The following is a 15804-nucleotide window of genomic DNA, read 5'->3' on the forward strand; positions in this document are numbered from 1 at the left end:
TCACAGGCCACAATCAACAGCCTGATCAACTCTATGCGAAAGAGAGGTGGTCACACCAGATACTGACTGGTTTTCTGATCCACACCCCTACCTTTTTTTAAAGGTATCTGTGACCAACAGATTTAAATCTGTATTCCCAGTCAAGTGAAATCCATAGATTAGGGCCTAATTAATTCATTTCAATTGACTGATTTCCTTATATGAACTGTAACTCAGTAAAATCTTTGAAAATGTTGCGTTTTTATATAACGTAGTAATGACTATATAGTACATACTCATGCAGTATAATAATATACCAGCTTCCGAACAAAGACCAAGATTTTTCTGAACGCCAATGTTTTGTTACCGGTATATTTCCTTTTTCCTTATGACCATTTCCTGTTTCCTGCAGCCTGAGACCTCTCTGTATGAGGTGTTGTTCTGGTGGTTACCTGACTTTAATGACGAAGATGATGATGGGGAAACCAAACAAGGTCGATTGAAGAAGGGGGTCAGAGAGAGGTCCCTGAAGGGCCTGAGAAGCAGGGGAACACCAGAGAGAAGACTTTTCAGGCAGAGAGGGGGAGGAAAAGAGGGCTAAGAGAGAGAGGGATGAAGAAATTAATCAGAAGGGGAAAACAGGTCAAGCTGAGGGGGGAGGAAAAATAAGTGGCGGAAGATGGAGGAAGTTAAACCCACGATACAAAAGGTTAAGAAATGAAAAGCCAGCAAATCATAGGAGGGCAAATGGCATCCAGTCTGATGAAGAATTTAATAAAGGAATACAACTGTAGTTCTACATAAGTAATAGTAAAATAAGGTAATGTGGATGGGCATCATTGTGAACACTCATTATGGGTTCTCTGCACAAATTAATGTTCCAACTATAATTGCTGCTGGCTCATTGGCAGCCATTGCAAGTGCCAGTCAGAAGAGAGGCATGACTGAGATCCCAGTCTGCTATATCTTTGTTGCTTAGAATATTGTTCAGTGATGTCGTTTTGAAAATGTTGGTTTGTATTATAAAGTTGAGCAATTGTCTGGGTGCTATTGTAAACCAACCTGCACATGTCCTCTGTTTGTTATTGTTCAATGTATGGTTATTTTTACCCTTGATTGTTGTTGTTACAGTTGTTCCATTGACAATATTGATTAATATTATTTTAATTGTTAATACCGTAAATCTCCAAAGTAAGCTTTGGCAATATGCACATTGTTACATCATGCCAATAAAGCAAATTGAATTGCTTTATTGGGGACTCTTTGTAGGGACTATGGGAATGTTTCAGACTGCCTATTACTGCTGGGCAACTGTAAAAAAAAATATATAAAAAAAATAAAATAAAATGCTTTTATCTAAAATCCATTTTCTGCTACCCTAATTGTCAATAAAGCTTTCCCTGTTATGTATCATATCTTTGCCTCTAAACACATGTTATTTTCATCCAAGCACACAGAGAAAGATCATGATACAACTCACTTTTCCACATATTTTATTATAAAAAAGAATCTTAAAATATGTTGTTTCATACACAGGACTCAACATTTACAATACAACAGGATCCTATTAATATTGGTGCCATCACAAAGTGCCTAAAACAATGGATATCTTCCTATAGCCACACTAGCATAACACTTAGAAAGCTTGCACATTATATTGCCTCATTCTAAAAATGGTATGATAGTGTGGATATTAGACAAGCATGATAAATACAATGCCTTGGCAACTGTGTACAAAACCTATTGAATGTGGCCCATTTTACATCTGTAGAATATATGTAGGTATACAAAGTTTCTTCCACAGTTTAGAAAAAGTACATCGGACAATGAAACAGTACACTTCACATAGTCCTAAAAGGGGGCACTGTCATAGCAACCAAATGATAGGCAAACAATCTAACAGAAGGATGATGTGCTGGTTGGAGATCAGTTGTTTTGATGGGGCATTCCTTCACGGCTGTCAGAGGGGAGTGGGGGTCTCATCAGGGGTGGCATACCCATCCCGGGGCCACTGTGTTGCATTTGATGGTGGTGGTGCATCTGGGGAGGGCCAGGGGCACCAGGGGGCAAAGGGGGCATATTCATCCCCCCTGGAAGTGGAGGGGGCATGGGCTCACTGGGGGGTCGAGGCCCCATCCCACTCATCAGGGGAGGGGGGCGCTTAATACCCATGGGGGGTACGGGTCCGCTGGGTGGGGCGAGGGCTTTCTCCATCTTGAAGTGGAACTGGAGGAAGAACTGGAGAGGGACAGTACATTCAGTTGGATTCCACTAATACCTAAATATCCTCCAAAAACCAAGTCAAATAAGACCAACCATGGGACTGTCAACACCAAATTTACTTTACCTGTTTTGTATCTTTGTTCCAGTGGGTCCAGAAGCGACTCTCACCTTTATCAATCTCTCTGCTTGGCACCTGCATAAATATAGAAGATACAAAAAGGTATGAGTTGTCATTCATAGGAAAACGGAACGAAGCAAAGACAATTGACAGTGATTGGGGATTTTCTTAGGTCCAAATGAAGACACGCACACACCTTGAAGGCGATCGTCTCGTAGGGCTCTGCAGCCAGTAGAAGGTACTGCCAACGACGGTCTGGGGGCTCGATGCGCTGCTCGTATGCAGACATGAAGCGATGCCTGGGTCCTATGCCCTCTGCTATCTCTGGGTAATCAATCTGATAGGGGAGGAAGTGAAAGTAGCCAGTGTCTCAGAAATTGCAGCCCAAAGTGCCAACTGTAACGCTTGGTGGAGGAGGAGGAATAATGGTTTGGGCTAGGCCATACAACATTTTGTTGTATTAAATCATGATATAGTCTACAAATTGTGCATTTAGGCTGTGACTTACTTAGAATGAAATACAAATTAAACAGTGCCTTTGAATTCATTTTTAGAATTCATGCAAACGACACCATTCTCTTTGGACACTGTGTTAACAAACCTCCAAACGAGCTTCAACATCATACAACACTCCTTCCGTGGCCTCCAACTGCTCTTAAACGCTAGTAAAACGGAATGCATGCTCTTCAACCGATTGCTGACCTCACCCGCCCGCTCGCCCAGCATCACTACTCTGGATGGTTCTGACTTAGAATATGTGGACAACTATAAATACCTAGGTGTCTGGCTAGACTGTAAACTCTCCTTCCAGACTCACATTAAGCATCTCCAATCCAAAGTTAAATCTAGAATTGGCTTCCTACATCACAACAAAGCCTCCTTCACTCATGCTGCCAAACATACCCTCGTAAAACTGACTATCCTATCGATCTTTAACTTCAGCGATGTCATTTACAAAATAGCCTCCGACACTCTACTTAACAAATTGGATGCAGTCCATCACAGTGCCATCCGTTTTGTCACCAAAGCCCCATATACTACCCACCACTGCGACCTGTATTCTCTCGTTGGCTGATCCTCGGCTACATATTCGTCGCCTAACCCACTGGCTCCAGGTCATCTAGAAGTCTTTGCTAGGTAAAGCTCCGCCTTATCTCAGCTCACTGGTCACCATAGCAACACCCACCCGTGTATATTTCACTGGTCATCCCCAAAGCCAACACCTCCTTTGACCGCCTTTCCTTCCAGTTCTCTGCTGCCAAGACTGGAACAAATTGCAAAAATCACTTAAGTTGGAGACATATCTCCCTCACTAACTTTAAGCGTCTGCTGTCAGAGCAGCTTACTGATCGCTGTAGCTGTACACATCCCATCTGTAAATAGCCCATCCAACCATCTACCTACCTCATCCCTATATTTGTTTTTGTTTTGTTTTTCTGCAGACCAGTATTTCTACCTGCACATATCACTCCAGTGTAAATTGCTAAATTGTAATTACCTCACCATTGGCCTATTTATTGCTTTACCGCCTTACTTCATTTGCACACACTGTATACAGTTTTTTCTATTGTGTTATTGACTGTACGATTGTTTATCCCATGTGTAACTCTGTGTTGTTTTTATTGCACTGCTTTGCTTTATCTTGGCCAGGTCGCAGTTGTAAATGAGAACTTGTTCTCAACTGGCCTACCTGGTTAAATAAAAAAAAATAAAAAAAATTGAATTCATTTTTAGAAACACGAGTTTGGCCAGTCTGTGGCTTCAGGCTTTTGGGATAAGTGTCTTTCAGATTCCACAATGATTCTTTAGTTGTAGACAGTACATCACTGCACTCCCTCTTGGACCTCATCTTTGTAAGTCACCTTGATTTAGCACCTGTGTGTTTAATCAGTTTCTTTATGAAAATATTTAACAAACTCCATGACATTAGCAAGAGGCTATTTGCAGCACACAAGTAGACGACAAATGCATGCTGGGGCTGGAATGCCCTGAGCTTGTGATGTGAGCGCTACTGGAGCGAAATTGGAGCAAGCGATAATGCCGACGATCCAGCCTTTGCGAATCTCGCACCACGCTCCAGTCAAATTTGGCACTCTCCGCTCCTGGCCAGCTCCGCTCACATACTCTGATTCAGACTCACCTGGAAAAGTAAAGACTGTTGCCCGCTCTCTGGATCTCTCTGTTTTGTTACTGTTGAGAAGGGAAATAATATCAATACATTACATTAGATTGTTCTAGAGTCATCAAATCCTTTGAGAGCCTGATGATGACTAACATCAAAACACATAATAACCTACCTTTGTACCCCGGTCGACCAATTTTCACAAATTTCTTGACCTCAACCTTCACCTTTTCGGGGGCTGGCTGGGCGGGAGCTTCTTTTGCTTCTTTGGCTGCTCTTCTCGCTCTGCATTCAACAAAATAGAGAAGTGAACAAAACCAAATATACACAGTGCTAAAATGACACAAAAGTAGTAGTAATGTACTTACAAATTCGTTTGATGCTTCTTTCCCTGTGTATGGGCCAGGTAGCTGCCCTTTAAAGAGAAAACATCAATGGTTCAAATCTGGAATTCAAATGACAATTGATCATCATATAAAGAGTTATGTTAAAATGAGCACTTCCTTACCTCATTGTTGTGGAGTGTCAGACACAGTTTACACTCATAAGAGCCCAGATGGTTCTTCATGAAATAGGGGTCCTTGTTGATGTCAATGGTCTCCAGGGCCAGCTGGCGGAGCCGCTCTCGCCGGTCCCGGTTGCTCTCCGAGGTGGACGCCACCCCACCACTCCCCGTCTTGCCCCCAGCTCTGTGTTGGAAATCCATTTTGCAGGGCAATGGATTCACTCACAGTCAAAACACTCAACTCCACCTCCTGGACAGCTGGTCAAATACTCAAGGTAGACGTCTTCACTCTGGAGAAACATATTGGGGAAAAAAAAGTTTAACATAAGGTACATTTTTTCACTTGTGCATTTGGGGAGCATCTTTGGAGGAAAAAAAATAAGACTTGAAATTGTACCAAATTATATAACATTTGTTCAGCTTAGCTAACTAGTAACATTCGCAGACCATGGCACCTAGCTAGCAATTAGGGTGCAACTAGCCAACTATCTAAAGCTACTATTCAAACGTAGTTTGTTACATACATTTCTACACCAAAAGCAAGAGGCCTAACAATGGATGTAATAACACTATTATAAGACAACTACTATAGGCTATAGTATAGCTATCTTATACACTGTGTTTTGGTGCAGAGGGTGGATTAGCTAGCTATACTAATATTAGCCTGTGTTAGCTTTGTTGATGTAATCGGCAAAGCAGCTACGACTTTAACGAACAAAACGGGACTTCTTTTCATATCTGTTGCTGTAGTAAATGTAGGTGTATCTAATCAAATTAATGGAATATCTTTAATATCATTTACCACAGAATTACTAGTTTTTAAACTCACCAATTCCTCAACGTTTGCGTCACGCCGTTCACAACGTAAACACTAATACGCATAGGCAAACTTCCGTTTCGTACATGTGTATAACTTTATTGACAAAACTACACAACACACAGTTCAAAACAATGTATTTTTGCTATATTTTACGAAATAGTTCAGCAGAAACGTGAATATTTGAAGTTAAGCCTCTCTAAAATGCAAGACGTCCGTTTGTCTATAATGTATAGCCTATTTATTTATTTAACTAGGCAAGTCAGTTAACAGTTAACAGGAACAGTGGGTTAACTGCCTTAAAAAAATTAAAAAATATTTGTTTTATTACCAATGTAGAAAAAGTCTGTATACATACAATAAGTACATAAATATACAATGATAACATATGCTAGGGGGTACAACAAATTACAGATTATACAAAGACCTTAAAAGAAACACAAATATTGATTGTTTTAACAGCTTTCTTATTAGTAGAATGTAGAATGGTCTTAATGTACTGCTCAAATTCCGCATAGAAGTGTGTTTTTTTATTAGTGAATTTACATTTATGAATATGAAATTATTCCATTAGCAAAATTAGATTTATGACGTAAAATTGTTTTCCTTTATCTTTATTATGGTTAAGGAAACCGAGCAGCACATTCTCCCATAACAAACAAAAGTCATCAAGAAAATTAACAATTATAAAACTGTGAATATCTTTCCATAATTGTTTTACATGTAGACAATGCCAAAATAAATGTGAAACTGTTTCTGGATGCTCAACACAAAAAGTACAATCAATATTTTAATGTATTTTTTGAGTTTCTTCAGGTAATGATTCACAGGGTAATACTTATGGATCATTCTTAAAGAGACCTCTTTGACCTTGTTAACAAGCAAGTATTTGTGTGGTAATAACCAGACTTTTTTCCAACATATATTAGTGACCAATGTATTCCAGTAACTTGTGACATAAGGGTTGGATACAATCTCCCTTTGAAATAAAGCACGTATAGATCTGTTGTTCTGAGGGAGCAAGGAGAAACATATTTTCCCTATTGGAGAGTCAACTGGATGAAGCGAGGCTAGGTCAAGAAGGTGAGGTCTGGCTACACCTCTAAATAACATGAGAGTTCCATATGGAATTACGGTTAACTTCCTTGTTCAGGGGAAGAACGACAGATTTTTACCTTGTCAGCTCGGGGATTCGATCTTGCAACCTTTTGGTTACTAGTCCAACGCTCTAACCACTAGGCTACCCTGCCACCTATCTTTTTCTTTCTTTGTTCTTTTTGTTGTTGTTGCATCACACAAATATTGTACATAATAATAGACATATATCACAAGTAACAAAAGACCAAAGAAAAGTAAATAATAAATAAACCAGACAGAAACAAAAAAAGTATATTACACTATATAGTTACAATCTGACAAAATACTGTAGACACTTCTTTGATTATTTGCTATTTATACCTTTCAGGGATGTTATATAATATTCTAAATCAATTAGAAAAATACTGAAACTTGAGGGGAAAAATCATTGGGGCAGGGACATTTTCTTGACCCACAGGACTAATCATTAAGCTGGGGATGCAATTTTAGAACACAATTTCAAAGGGAATTTTTTGTTTACTCATTTGGATACCAATGGACATTAGCTAGTAGCGGTCATCAAACACATGGACAGATTGTTTGTGTTGTGTTGTGTAATGTATATGGATACTGTTCTAGTCCTCCAAATAACTTAACTTAACTTAAGTACGCTGGTAAGACTTGACAAGACAAGATGAACTAGCAACAGACAAACAGAGAACACAGGTATAAATACACAGGGGATAATGGGAAGATGGGCGACACCTGGAGGGGGGTGGAAACAAGCACAAAGACAGGTCAAAAAAGATCAGGGTGTGACAGAAATAGATGGGAGAGGTTGAGGGTAGAGGAAGGACAGGAATAAAAACAAACAAAATATACTGCTCAAAATAATAAAGGGAACACTAAAATAACACATCCTAGATCTGAATGAATGAAATAATCTTATTAAATACTTTGTTCTTTACATAGTTGAATGTGCTGACAACCAAATCACACAAAAATAATCAATGGAAATCCAATTTATCAACCCATGGAGGTCTGGATTTGTAGTCACACTCAAAATTAAAGTGGAAAACCACACTACAGGCTGATCCAACTTTGATGTAATGTCCTTAAAACAAGTCAAAATGAGGCTCAGTAGTGTGTGTGGCCTCCACGTGCCTGTATGACCTCCCTACAATGCCTGGGCATGCTCCTGATGAGGTGGCGGATGGTCTCCTGAGGGATCTCCTCCCAGACCTGGACTAAAGCATCCGCCAACTCCTGGACAGTCTGTGGTGCAACGTGGCGTTGGTGGATGGAGCGAGAAATGATGTCCCAGATGTGCTCAATTGGATTCAGGTCTGGGGAACGGGCGGGCCAGTCCATAGCATCAATGCCTTCCTCTTGCAGGAACTACTGACACACTCCAGCCACATGAGGTCTAGCTTTGTCTTGCATTAGGAGGAACCCAGGGCCAACCGCACCAGCATATGGTCTCACAAGGGGTCTGAGGATCTCATCTCGGTACCTAATGGCAGTCAGGCTACCTCTGGCGAGCACATGGAGGTGTGCGGGCCCACCAAAGAAATGCCACCCCATACCATGACTGACCCACCGCCAAACCGGTCATGATGGAGGATGTTGCAGGCAGCAAAACGTTCTCCATGGCGTCTCCAGACTCTGTCACGTCTGTCACGTGCTCAGTGTGAACCTGCTTTCATCTGTGAAGAGCACAGGGCGCCAGTGGCGAATTTGCCAATCTTGGTGTTCTCTGGCAAATGGCAAACGTCCTGCACGGTGTTGGGCTGTAAGCACAACCCCCACCTGTGGACGTCGAGCCCTCATACCACCCTCATGGTGTCTGTTTCTGACCATTTGAGCAGACACATGCACATTTGTGGCCTGCTGGAGGTCATTTTGCAGGGCTCTGGCAGTGCACCTTCTGCTCCTCCTTGCACAAAGGAGGTAGCGGTCCTGCTGCTGGGTTGTTGCCCTCCTACGGCCTCCTCCACGTCTCCTGATGTACTGACCTGTCTCCTGGTAGCGCCTCCATGCTCTGGACACTACGCTGACAGACACAGCAAACCTTCTTGCCACAGCTCGCATTGATGTGCCATCCTGGATGAGCTGCACTACCTGAGCCACTTGTGTGGGTTGTAGACTCCGTCTCATGTTACCACTAGAGTGAAAGCATCGCCAGCATTCAAAAGTGACCAAAACATCAGCCAGGAAGCATAGGAACTGAGAAGTGGTCTCTGGTCACCACCTGCAGAACCACTCGTTTATTGGGGGTGTCTTGCTAATTTCCTATAATTTTCACCTGTTGTCTATTCCATTTGCACAACAGCATGTGAAATTTATTGTCAATCAGTGTTGCTTCCTTAGTGGACAGTTTGATTTCACAGAAGTGTGATTGACTTGGAGTTACATTGTGTTGTTTAAGTGTTCCCTTTATTTTTTTGAGCAGTGTATAACAATTTTAAAATAGACTGTGTCCATAAATTGTATACAGTATGTATACGCTGAAAGTAGAGGCCTAAGAGTTGTTGTTCACTAGTTTACTCCAATTAGGGGAGGGGTGGTAGGGTTAGAAAGTAATGAAGGAAAATATATTTTTAAAAGATATGTGTATAAATTGTATACAGTATGTATACGCTGAAAGTAGAGGCCTAAGAGTTGTTGTTCACTAGTTTACTCCAATTAGGGGAGGGGTGGTAGGGTTAGAAAGTAATGAAGGAAAATATATTTTTAAAAGATATGTTTTTATATATATATTTACAACTCGTTTTACAACCACTCCACAAATTTCTTGTTAACAAGCTATAGTTTTGGCAAGTCGGTTAGGACATCTACTTTGTGCATGACACAAGTAATTTTTCCAACAATTGCTTACAGACAGATTATTTCACTTGTAATTCACTGTATCACAATTCCAGTGGGTCAGAAGTTTGCATACACTAAGTTGAGTGTGCATTTAAACAGCTTGGAAAATTCCAGAAAATGTTGTCATGGCTTTAGAAGCTTCTGATAGGCTAATTGACATCATTTGAGTCAATTGGAGGTGTACCTATGGATGTATTTCAAAGCCTACCTTCAAACTCAGGTAGAAAAGAAATCAGCCAAGACCTCAGAAAAAAATGTAGACCTCCACAAGTCTGGTTCATCCTTGGGAGCAATTTCCAAACACCTGAAGGTACCACGTTAATTTGTACAAACAATAGTACGCAAGTATAAACACCATGGGACCACACAGCCGTCATACTGCTCAGGAAGGAGACGCGTTCTGTCTCTTAGAGATGAATGTACATTAGTGTGAAAAGTGCAAATCAATCCCAGAACAATAGTAAAGGACCCTGTGAAGATGCTGGAGGAAACAGGTACAAAAGTATCTTTATCCACAGTAAAACGAGTCCTATATCGACATAACCTGAAAGGCCGCTCAGCAAGGAAGAAGCCTCTGCTCTAAAACCGCCATAAAAAAGCCAGACTACGGCTTGCAACTGCACATGGGTACAAACATCGTACTTTTTGAAGAAATGTCTTCTGGTCGGATGAAACAAAAATATAACCGTTTGCCAACAATGACCATTGTTATGTTTGGAGGAAAAAGAGGGATGCTTGCAAGCCGAAGAACACCATCCCAACCGTGAAGCATGGGGGTGGCATCATCATGTTGTGGGGGTGCTTTGCTGCAGGAGGGTTTGGTGCACTTCACAAAATAGATGGCATCACGAGGCATGAAAATTATGTGGATATATTGAAGCAACATCTCAAGACATCAGTCAGGAAGTTAAAGCTTGGTTGCAAATGGGTCTTCCAAATGGACAATGACTCCAAGCATACTTTCAAAGTTGTGGCAAAATGGCTTAAGGACAACAAAGTCAAGGTATTGGAGTGGCCATTACAAAGCCCTGACCTCAAACATATAGAAAATTTGTGTGCAGAACTGAAAAAGCATATGCGAGCAAGGAGGCCTACAAACCTGACTCAGTTGCACCAGCTCTGTCAGGAGGAATGGGCCAAAATTCACCCAACTTATTGTGGGAAGCTTGTGGAAGGCTACCCAAAATGTTTGACCCAAGTTAAACAATTTAAAGGCAATGCTACCAAATACTAATTGAGTGTATGTAAACTTCTGACCCTCTGGGAATGTGATGAAAGAAATAAAAGCTGAAATAAATCATTCTCTCAACTATTATTCTGACATTTAACATTCTTAAAATAAAGTGTTGATCCTAACTGACCTAAGACAGGGAATTTTTACTAGGATTAAATGTCAGGAATTGTGAAAAAAGTTGAAATGAGTTTAAATGTATTTGGCTAAGATGTATGTAAACTTACGACTTCAACTGTATATGTATATGTATTTATATGTGTGTGTATGTGTGTATATTGTGAGAGAAATATTACATGTTTACCTGATTTGTTTGGTATTAATAGTTAACAATTAATCTTTAACAAATAGTTACACATTTCCGTTCTACTAATTGTCACGAGAATTTTCAATCCCAATGATGATAACTAACAATTATTTAACCTTTGACCAATCCCCGAGGTTTGTAAGACGCTGGGTTTAATAATAATTAGGCAAAGACTCAGCTTCTGCAAAAGGTCCATAAACATTCTAAAGTAAAAAAATGCAAAGACATGTCTTTTTATAACTCTCACCCCCACCTAACTCTCACCCCCACCTTCTTCCATGCACACACAGACACACAAACAGTAGGTGGGATGTATCTTTCCCCACAGTCCTCATTCCTCGTTTATCACTACCAGGCTGGCAGTTCTATCCTCCCGAGATTAGAGGGACCTTGACAGGACTCCCTTTCCTGTCGTAAGTTTCTTAGAGTTCCAACCAGGTCAGGTCATGAATAGTTTAATTGTCCTCTGTATTTTCTTAGTCACACACTTCTCACCCTTAACTTGTCTCAACCAAACCTTATTGGACTTTAGTCTAATCACATTTATTCATTTTACTTTACATCGTCTAATAATTACGTTTCAGGGTGTAATTCTTTAGTCATTACCTTAAACATATAAATTCCCTTATCACTAATGCTGTGTTTTTATGTTTATGGTCTCCACTCCAGCTCCCTGCAGCTAATCTGGGCATATGGTCAAGGGCATAGTTTTTTTTTTAGGAGTAAAACAATCCCTCGAAATGTTAGATGATAAGATCCTGATGGTATTGTCATAATAAATAGGAGGTTGTGATTGTACTATCCTGAAGTAAGACATTTTTTGGAATCCTACATGGTATTGCCGTGATGCATTATAATACCATAGGTTAGTACTGTAAGATGTAAATGTATGAGTTGAGTTATCCCACCAACTAACCCTGAGATAGAAATGAGAAAATATTCCTGCAGGTTATAAAAAATATTGTAGAAAAACAAGTAATTGATTAAGTATGTTTTGGGAACAGTACTGCGTGAATTGTGATATGAGAGTTGTGTGAGTGTGGAAATAATAATAATATACAACATTGCACACGCAGACGTAGACGTACATAAGGGGTGTAAAAAGTATTCTGAAAGGTTCAGAGTGGTCCTTTTATGGATAATTTAATAAAGATAAGGTTTTGCATTAAATGTGTCTAGAGGGTCTGGAAAACTGCTTTCAGAAAATGGTTTGCTGGAGTAGACAACTGAGAATGGGGTCGAATTTGAATCATGGACTGAATATATGCTTGTCAACAATTGCAAGTGTTTGTTTTATTACCTGTAGCCTAATCAGAAGAGACGGTTACCTAAATCTATTGAATTCTAATAATAGCGGATAGGCAATTGCAATAGAGCTGTGACCATGATCATGATAAAACAAGGCTGCAGTAACAATTAGTTGAAGTTGTGGGCAGTAAGAGGCTGTAGTATTGTGCCCACCGAAATGTGTCTTTTCCTTAAGAATTCGCTGATGTATTTTATATATTTGGTGCATTATAGGTTAAAACTTCTATGGGCTAGGTGGGACGCAAACGTCCCTAGTCAACAGCCAGTGGAATCGCATCGGCGCGAAATACAAATACCTCAAAAATGCTATAACTTCAATTTCTCAAACATATGACTATTTTACACCATTTTAAAGACAAGACTCTCGTTAATCTAACCACATTGTCCGATTTCAAAAAGGCTTTACAGTGAAAGCAAAACATTAGATTATGTCAGGAGAGTACCCTGCCAAAAATAATCACACAGCCATTTTCAAAGCAAGCTAGCATATAATGTCACAAAAACCAAAACCACAGCTAAATGCAGCACTAACCTTTGATGATCTTCATCAGATGACACTCCTAGGACATTATGTTATACAATACATGCATGTTTTGTTCAATCAAGTTCATATTTATATCAAAAACCAGCTTTTTACATTAGCATGTGACGTTCAGAACTAGCATACCCACCGAAAACTTCAGGTGAATTTACTAAATTACTCATGATAAACGTTGACAAAAAACATAACAATTATTTTAAGAATTATAGATACAGAACTCCTTTATGCAATCGCGGTGTCCGATTTTAAAATAGCTTTTCGGTGAAAGCACATTTTGCAATATTCTGAGTAGATAGCCCGGCCATCACGGCTAGCTATTTTGACACCCACCAAGTTTGGCACTCACCAAACTCAGATTTACTATAAGAAAAATTTGATTACCTTTGCTGTTCTTCGTCAGAATGCACTCCCAGGACTTCTACTTCAACAACAAATGTTGTTTTGGTTCGAAATAATCCATAGTTATATCCAAATACCTCCGTTTTGTTCGTGCGTTCAAGTCACTATCCAAAGGGTGACGCGCCGGCGCGTTTCGTGACAAAAAAATTCAAAATATTCCATTACCGTACTTCGAAGCATGTCAAACGCTGTTTAAAATCAATTTTAATGCAATTTTTCTCATAAAATAGCGATAATATTCCAACCGGGCGATGACGTATTCGTTCAAAGAGAAAAAGAAAAACATGGAGTCGTCACATGAACGCGCGCTCCAGTGTCATTGTCATCAGAAGGACCACTCTCCAAAACCCCTGCTGTTTTTCGCCCAGAGACTGCAGAGCTATCATTCCACGTTCTGGCGCCTTCCTAGAGCCAATGAAAGCCTTAGAAAATGTCACGTTACAGCACAGAGGCTGTATTTTCGATAGAGAGGCTAAAGAAGGACAAGAAATGGTCAGACAGGGCACTTCCCGTATAGAATCTTCTCAGGTTTTGGCCTGCCATAGGAGTTCTGTTATATTCACAGACACCATTCAAACAGTTTTAGAAACTTTAGAGTGTTTTCTATCCACATCTACTAATTATATGCATGAAAATACTGCCCCCTATCCCAAACAGGTTTTAATGCAGGGAAACTTAAATCAGTTCTACCAAATTTCTATACAACATGTTAAATGTGCAACCAGAGGGAAAACAATTCTAGATCACCTGTATTCCACACACAGAGACGCGTACAAAGCTCCCCTCGCCCTCCATTTGGTAAGTCCGACCACAACTCTATCCTCCTGATTCCTGCTTACAAGCAAAAATTCAAGCAGGAAGCACCAGTGACTCGGTCTATAAAAAAGTGGTGAGATGAAGGAGATGCTAAACTACAGGACTGTTTTGCTATCACAGACTGGAACATGTTCCGGGATTCTTCCGATGGCATTGAGGAGTACACCACATCAGTGACTGGCTTTATCAATAAGTGCATCGAGGACGTCGTCCTCACAGTGACTGTAAGTACATACCCCAACCAGAAGCCATGGATTACAGGCAACATTCGCACTGTGCTAAAAGGTAGAGCTGTCGCTTTCAAGGTGCGGGACTCTAACCCGGAAGCTTACAAGAAATCCTGCTATGCCCTGCGACGAATCATCAAACAGGCAAGTGTCAATACAGGGCTAAGATTGAATCATACTACACCGGCTCTGATGCTAATCTCATGTGGCAGGGCTTGCAAACTATTACAGACTACAAAGCCACGAGCACAGCCACGAGCTGCCCAGTGACATGAGCCTACCAGACGAGCTAAATCACTTCTATGCACGCTTCGAGGCAAGCAACACTGAGGCATGCATGACAGCATCAGCTGTTCCGGATGACTGTGTGATCACGCTCTCCGTAGCCGACGTGAGTAAGACGCTAGCGTCCCACCCGCGGGACACACTATTCAACAGCCAGTGAAATAGCAGGGCGCCAAATTCAAAACAACAAAAATCTTATAATTCAAATTTCTCAAACATATAACTATTTTACAGCATTTTAAAGATGAACTTCTCGTTAATCCAACCACATTGTCCGATTTCAAAAAGGCTTTACAGCGAAAGCATAGCATTAGATTATGTTAGGGCAGCACCTAGACAAGAAAAACCACACAGCCATTTTCCAAGCAAGGAGAGGCGTCACAAAAACCAGAAATACAGCTAAAATGAATCACTAACCTTTGATGATCTTCATCAGATGGCACTCATAGGACTTCATGTTACACAATACATGTATGTTTTGCTCGATAAAGTTCATATTTATATTCAAAAACCCCATTTTACATTGTCGTGTAATGTTCAGAAATGTTTTGCCTCCCAAAACTTCCGGTGAATGAGCACATCAATTTACAGAAATACTCATCATAAACGTTGATAAAATATTAAACTGTTATTCAAAGAATTATAGATACACTTCTCCTTAATGCAACCGCTGTGTCAGATTTCAAAATTTACAGCGAAAGCACACTGCAATAATCTGAGTACAGCGCTCAGAGACGAAAGCAAACCCGCCATTTTGTGGAGTCAAAACTCAGAAATAACATTATAAATATTCACTTACCTTTGATGTTCGTCGGAATGCACTCCCAGGAATCGCAGTTCCCCAATAAATGTTAATTTGTTTCGATAAAGTCCATATATATGTCCAAATACCTCCTTTTTGTTCGCACGTTCGGTAGAGTACTCCAAATGCACTACGCTCGCGCAGTTAAGTTCAGACGAAAAGTCAAAAAGTTATATTAC

At 40.3% G+C, this 15804-nt stretch overlaps 1 protein-coding gene across 1 annotated transcript; it reads right to left on the minus strand.

The window, feature by feature from the left end:
• Positions 1–1455: 1455 nt before the first annotated feature.
• On the minus strand, positions 1456–5877 carry LOC106599988 (splicing factor 3A subunit 2). The gene is made up of 8 exons (XM_014191321.2): positions 5777–5877; positions 4951–5237; positions 4811–4857; positions 4618–4727; positions 4461–4510; positions 2517–2657; positions 2327–2395; positions 1456–2217 (listed from the first exon to the last, which is right to left on the minus strand). Exons 2-8 carry the CDS (start codon positions 5146–5148, stop codon positions 1906–1908), a joined length of 927 nt encoding a protein of 308 aa, XP_014046796.1. The 5' UTR covers positions 5149–5237; positions 5777–5877; the 3' UTR covers positions 1456–1905.
• Between the last annotated feature and the right edge of the window lie 9927 nt (positions 5878–15804).

The sequence above is a fragment of the Salmo salar genome, chromosome ssa03, assembly GCF_905237065.1.
Source record: "Salmo salar chromosome ssa03, Ssal_v3.1, whole genome shotgun sequence".
NCBI classification, from domain to species: Eukaryota; Metazoa; Chordata; class Actinopteri; order Salmoniformes; family Salmonidae; genus Salmo; species Salmo salar.

Coding starts and splice junctions, on each gene's coding strand:
- LOC106599988 (XM_014191321.2), bottom strand. CDS start 5,148: ATGGATTTCCAACACAGAGCTGGGGGCAAGACGGGGAGTGGTGGGGTG. Junction 4,728..4,810: donor AAGAAGCATCAAACGAATTT/GTAAGTACATTA, acceptor TGTTGAATGCAG/AGCGAGAAGAGCAGCCAAAG. Junction 2,396..2,516: donor ACGAGACGATCGCCTTCAAG/GTGTGTGCGTGT, acceptor ATATTTATGCAG/GTGCCAAGCAGAGAGATTGA.